The sequence below is a fragment of the Pygoscelis adeliae genome, unplaced genomic scaffold (genome assembly GCF_000699105.1).
Source record: "Pygoscelis adeliae isolate BGI_AS28 unplaced genomic scaffold, ASM69910v1 Scaffold21, whole genome shotgun sequence".
Lineage (NCBI taxonomy): Eukaryota > Metazoa > Chordata > Aves > Sphenisciformes > Spheniscidae > Pygoscelis > Pygoscelis adeliae.
In genome coordinates, this window is record NW_008824243.1 from 4,194,549 (window position 1) to 4,201,281 (window position 6,733).

Consider the following 6,733-nt stretch of genomic DNA (forward strand, 5'->3'; position numbering starts at 1 on the left):
TTACATATGAATTTAGTCTCTCCTGCAAAAAAATGAGGAAAACTTCACCATCGTTATGAGCCCTACTCCCTCGAATGGCGGAGCAAGGTTAAGGGCACTCAAACCTCTGCTGCTCTGCTGAAGATCTGACCCACATAGGTCAAATACTTCTGTTTTCTTTAAGTTACTGGGGAAAGCAAAAAAAACAATGTTGCAGGAATATCTGTGCAACAGAAAAACAGATTTGAAAAGGAAAAAGGATCCAAGGCTACACCTCCCTCCCTTACTACTCCCTTGAATGGTGAGGAACTGAATGATTTTAGCCAACTACGCAGACTTCTTCAGAATAATCTTATTAAGTGTACCAACATGTCTTCAATTGGTTTATCAAATTAGCAGGTTTTGGCAGCTTTAAAATTCAAAAGGCACTGCGTGTCACCCAAGTTAATATATAGCAGACTCTAAACGAGTCTGTTATTAAACAAGAGGAGAGAGGGAGTTCACTCACTGTTAAGGGACACGATCCAAAACCTGTGGAAGTGATGGATAGTGGGTTTACCACGGGAGTGAACTCTGGAACAATTTCATGCTGTCTATGCACACTGCAATGGTCCTCACGGCATTATTTGAAATAGAGGTACATATATAGCTTCTACGTAAAAAACAACTGACACGCCGATGTCAGCGAAATTTCCTTCAGCTTGGAAGGCAGGTATTAAAGATATGCTTTGTGCTTGTGCTGCCAAATTACTTAAACATAGGGATAGTACCAGGCAAAGGTAAATTACTTGCTTCATTAAGACTGGATTAAATTCAGAATTAAACCAGGAAGGATGAGACAAACCAGAGAGATGGAAACACTGTTGGATGGTTGTTCTAACATCACATTCCAATAACATGCAAAGGGTTATAGAAATTAAAGTACTCATACACACCACACTTCCTCAGCCATTCCATACAGTACCAGTCAGCAATAACCTTTTAATAAAGCAACTTTACTCACTGAGGTTTGGGGGAAAGGAGAGAGATGGAAGGGAAGGCGCCCCAGTGTTCTCACTTTCCACCTCCCGCTCTTAGAAATGTTAAGATTTCTACAAGAACCATTTACCTAGTGCTTTCAAAGTTACTGTGGCATTGGTTTTTCCGAAAGGGTTTTCTGCTTGGCATGTGAATTCTCCAGAATCATTAACTCCCACTGAACGGATGTTCAATGTTAATTTCCTTTCGTATCCATAATCACCCAAATTTCTGCTTCTGCTTGTAACAATCTGTCGGTAAAAAACAATTAACATCTAAAACACTGTGTATGCAGCATCTTTCCTAGATAAATTAAAAATAGAAGTAATTATAACTTTGCTATATTAATATTCATAACTTTAAACCGGAATAATAAGCCACCACGACAAACTTGTCACTAGAATCTCTCCATGCAAAGCAAGTGTGTGATCAGCTGTCTTTGGGAGATAATGTCCTCTACTAAGTCCTATCCCCTCCCCTTATTCTTTATTTGTTTCCTCCTCAAGCTCCACTGTAAGGTAAGAATGCATGCGGGCGCATGCGCGTGCACATGCGTGTCTGTGTCTGTGTGTTCACTTGCCCCAAGAGAGCCAAATAGGAGATATCAGCCCTAGCCACAAAGCTGAAACTCTCATTTCTCCAAATACTTAATCGTATGGAGAAAAGGCTGTTGTGCCCAAGGTCAGACCCAGCTCACTCTGGCTAAATTTCTAACACTGATGAAGGTGAGGAACCGACAGAAGGTTTTATTTGCACTAACAATGCTTCTAGCTGTAGGGCTTGATGCAAAATGAACACTGGGTCTAACGCTCAGAAGCTGCTGCTATTGTAAAAAGTCACTGCAACTGAAGTGTGGTTCCACTCAAGTGGTGTCTAAAAATCACTGAACTCTCTAATGGTTGCAATGCCTCTCAGTGAATGACAAGAGAGAATTTAAGGTGTTGGAGCTTCATTTTAAACTGGGTCGCTCTATGCGTCAAGTCCATGGCATCTCCTCATTGCAGACATACTGCAGAGAGATCTGCTCACGGCACGCTTTGCATGGCATCCTTGCTCTGGAACTCACTCTGCTTCTCGGTCCATAGCAATCCAGATTTATTAATCTTACAGGCAACTAGAAACTTCCTTTTCTTTCCAAAGTATTGAGTATATCATGACTTTATGCCTATGCATGTGTGCTGGAACTAAAGAAAAAATAAATGCTTTGAGGTGTTGACTTTAGTTTCTGTGAGAATGCTTGTTGTGGTTGGAAAGACTGATAAATTTACATTGATTAATCCAAATGCAGACCTGGACTTGTGGTTTTCTAGTAGAATGATTTCAATTCTTGGAGGTTCCAAGAGGTTCTAGATAAATTTAATCTTTTCAACGCATTTTTGGTCCCTCCTGAACTATAATAACCACCAATAGCAGTTTGGTTTGTATGGATGTGCTTGCTTATAAGAAGTCTCCTAATTTTCAAAAGTGGTGATAACTTCAGTCACAAGGGAAGTGTTTTGTTTCTTTTTTCCTTCAACCTGCTCAGGACAAAATGTAATTCTGCATCTATATAAACATGAATTTTATGTATTCTGTTTCAGTACAAAATTTAATTTGATAGTCAATATTTAAAAGACAGCATCCCATGCTATTTACCAGAAAGGACAGAAAGGTCAAACTTATTTGGTCAAAAATATTTTCCTTGTGGCTTTTACTCATAAAATGAAAAGTGATAAAGCACAAAAACTTAAGGGAAGACCCTGATTTCATCACACTGTAACAAAGAAAAGGGGGGGGAACGACAGAAGAAATGAAGTTCTCAGATGAAGGACTTGTAGTTGACCTTGGCACAGGACCAAAAAGCCCCATCTGCATGTCCCATGCCACCTTCATGTCATTTACACCTCCTCAACCCTTGGAGCTGCGAGGTGGTATTTTTGGAGCAGCGAGCACTTAATGGGAGCATCACTGCCAGAGCCGGCGGATTAGCTAAGCGTGGCATACCCAGCCCCAGGGAACGGGCCTCCTGTTCGCTACCTGCCCGAGGAGATGTGATTTATCCAAACATCACAGCATCACAGAAGCCTTTTTTTCCATACACACGTGGACTGCAAATTATGTATTCTGGTCACTACCATTAGCAGTAAAAGACCAGCCAATTAGCATGGGAACGTGTACGGCAGGAGCTACTGACAGGTCTTCACAAGGGCTTTTAATTCATTTACATTTCAGGGTATACCCAGAAGACCAAGAAGCGTCTTTAAGAACAACCCAGTTCCTGCTGCTCATTTCAAAGGCAGAGCTGGCCGCACGCTGGCTGACCAGGGAAGGGGATCTCTCTGCCCCTCGTCTGCAGAATAGCCGCGCTGCCGGTAACGAACTCTCCTGGAGCACTTAGCCTGCCAATAATTTAATTTGGTGATGCCAGGCAGTACCTTCATCTATCACTACAGACAGAAGCCAGTTCACTGGTTCATTTTTCAGAAGTTTCCCACTTAGTGAGGCACACCATGTAATTTAAATGAATTAATCATTCCTGTGAATGCTTACTACTATTCCTGTCACATACAATCCCATGCTAATTAGCAGGTATTTTACTGTTAATGATAATGACTAGAATATGTAATTTGCAGTCCATGTGTTGATATTTGCAGCTCCCATTGATTGCAATGTGATGTGTAGGCACTCCGTGCTTCCGTATTTAGGCAGCCCAACAGAGGTCACCTAAACTTCACATTGAAGAGCCAAACTTTAATTTCTGTTTGGGAAGAGAAGCCTGTGCGGATGCTTTTCCTCCCAGCTGTCCGCATGGGCACGGGAGAGCTGTTGCTGGCCCCTCACCAGTGTGCGGGATGCGGGACCTTTGGAAATGCAACAAATCCAAACCGATATAGCATCAGGTATCCAAGACAAGCATGTGAATGTCTACAGAGAGTTTGTGTACTGTGCTGAGGCATACATGATACAATTAAAGGAACTCACCCCCTTTTTGTGAGAAATCCAACTAGCTTGTACACTGCTATCCACATCCGTGATCACACATATCACTTCAAATTCTTCCCCTTCTTTGAGAAGCTCATAGCTTTTGGATAAGGTGATGATGGGAAGAGTTTTGTGAACTGGAAAACAATTTAGAAGTGCGTTACTTTTCATTAGCTTCAGAGCTTCCAAGGGGGCATAAAAATCAACAGTCATTAACTTTCCAATAAGATTTCAGGCCTCCGAGAGGTATTAGAATTTCTTTAATGTATTACACAGTTGTTCCTTTACAACAGGCACATTTCTGCTTCAATCTCCCTTCAAATTACACCTAAAGTTAGATAATACTTGTTAGAGCTTAGCAACTTGCATGAAGAAACTTGAACAATGTTGAACTGTCAATGAGACAATTCATTCTATGACAGCACTCAAAAAGTTCCACTCTGTAACCGAAACCACGGTGAGGATCAGCCACTGAAGAATCGCAGCCTAGCATTAACTGCAAATTTTAATTACAAATTACTACAGCTGACGCGAAGTACTGTCCAACAGTCCCCTGAAAAGCCCCTTATGGACAGCCTAGGAAGGACAGGTACAGCTCAAGGACTTCAGCACACACGCCTCTGAAAGCACCACAACCTCTGCTCACGGTGAGGATTCACAGAGGTGGCTGCAGCCAAAACCGTGGATAAGTTTGTCACCCAAGAGGTAGGTGGTTACAAGCAGCCGTGCACTAGCTGTACCCCTGTTCTGCTTCGGGGTGTCTTTTGTCAACAGTCAAGTATATTTGAAGACTATGTGCTTCTTATCTCTGCAAAGCTCTTCAGCACTTCCTCGGTTCCCTCCACAGTTTATTTTTCTGTTTTCTTCATCCTTTCTTCAAATTTTGCTCATTTAGGAGACTTCAGTGAACTTCCCAATCGGGCTTTTACGCAGGAAGACTCACTTTCAAACTATGAATGCGACATATATCAGATAAGGCCTTCCAGACTCTCTTCCTCTGACACAGGCTTTGTAGTTGTCTTAGGTAAATTATACGAAACTTAGGACAACGCCACGCTTTTCAGCCATTCATACTTAAACAATAATGTTTTCCTCATGTTCTACAGAAGAGAACAAAGAAACATGTTTTCTCTCTTCAGATATAAAGGCTCCCATAAAAATCCCCCTCTGGCGTTCAGCAGTACCCAAGAGACAGGAGGAAGCCGGTGCAGAAGGCATGCTGTGTTCTCACCTGCCAGCAACATCTATGAACAACCAAAAAAAAAGCTGTAAGGCCATAAAGCCCCTCATTGTGGAGGAGAAGGACAGCCCCTCATTGTTTTGAGAAGGGCTGGACATAAACACTCCCCGTGCTATCATAGCAGGGCTGGTGTGTATCTGAGTACGCATTCACAGCTCCCTGTGCCATGGAAGCCTCTTCTGTCTTTCTGCACCAGAAGCTCAAGCCTGGGGGTCTGAGTGCCCACGGTTATGATTACAAAAACAATGGCCACCAAAGGGTCTCCAACACACTTAAGTCTTCAGCCAAGGAGAAGGTAGGAGTGAACTGGTGAACTCGACAAGGATTGAACACTACAGCACAGTAATTACAACACTGAGGATGACAATGCTGCTTTACTGCTGATGGCCTTCAGCAGATGCTTCTTCCACTTACTGCATGCTTTCCCCCAGACAGAGAATGTGGGCAGAGCGCCCAGGTCCCGCAGGCCACCTACAGCTGCCCACCATCAGTGGGCCGCTGGCAATGGATGCCAGGTCAGCACCCTCCCATCTGAAGTCACCACTGTATCAAGCAAATACAGACTTTTATCCTGTAAAAAAATGAAATAGTCCAATACTACAACTTGCACTCTCCTATGCCAGAGAAATGTCAGTTATGACAATCAACTGCTTTCTTTGGCCATCACTGAAAAAAGTTGAAAAAAAACCCTTGTTACAGAACAGAGACAGCAAGAACGGACTTGATTTTTGCCGTCAAAGGAGAATGCCAGAGATGCCTGCACTGATTAAACTTTTGTTCTCTTCTCATTAATTGAAATGTAGTATTCATTAAAATTCACTATATCAGTTTCCAAATCACCAGGAAAAAGACTTCTTCAATTTGCCACAGCAAACTGCACACTTGAGATGGCCCCCGCTGCCCACCCCCTGCCCCACCACTGAGGAGCACGGCACTAGGCAGGTCACATAGCCCCCGGGCAGGTCACACAGCCCCAGCTGCCGAGCAAACACCAACGTGTCCCCTCATCACACCACAGGACAGCCCTCCTTCACCAGCACAAGGGGCGATGCTGGTGGTGGCCTGGCCTCAGCTCCTAAGGCCTGGCACGAAACAGGCAGCGGGGGGAAGCACACCAGCCCGCTGCCCCGAGCTGTGCGCCCCCTCCTCCGGCAGCAGCCTCAGCAGCACCGCCGGCACAGCATCGCTGACAGCTGGATGCCTCTGAAAGCACAAAGCCAACCAACGCAGCCCCTACCTGCCGCTCTCCTTTCAACAACAAAAAAACCCCCAATGGGACACCTCAGCTGCGGGAACAGAAATGCGCTTGCAGCCAACAGAAACTCCCGGTGCACAACCTATGCGTGTGCACGGACAGAGGATGCTCCCTCCCCAGACCTTACTGCACCCTCTGCCTTGCACACACGCCTTAGCAGAGACACGCTCTCAGCTGCAGCGAGGGGCTACTTCATTCAAAGAGCCCCAGAGCAGAGAATAAACGCATTTACTTGCCCCTGAAGAAACGCCGAGCCAGCTTGGCTTGCTGCACCGCTCCCT

At 44.4% G+C, this 6,733-nt stretch overlaps 1 protein-coding gene across 1 annotated transcript in view; it reads right to left on the minus strand.

Moving 5' to 3' along the window:
* KIT (v-kit Hardy-Zuckerman 4 feline sarcoma viral oncogene homolog) overlaps positions 1-6,733 on the minus strand; it is a 38,716-nt gene that overhangs the window by 24,162 nt on the left and 7,821 nt on the right. Inside the window, exons 4-5 of the mRNA XM_009335212.1 lie at positions 3,958-4,094; positions 1,088-1,247 (exon numbers count right to left, since the gene is read on the minus strand). Of these exons, the coding sequence (XP_009333487.1) occupies positions 1,088-1,247; positions 3,958-4,094 (297 nt within the window). The remainder of the gene's footprint in view (positions 1-1,087; positions 1,248-3,957; positions 4,095-6,733) is intronic.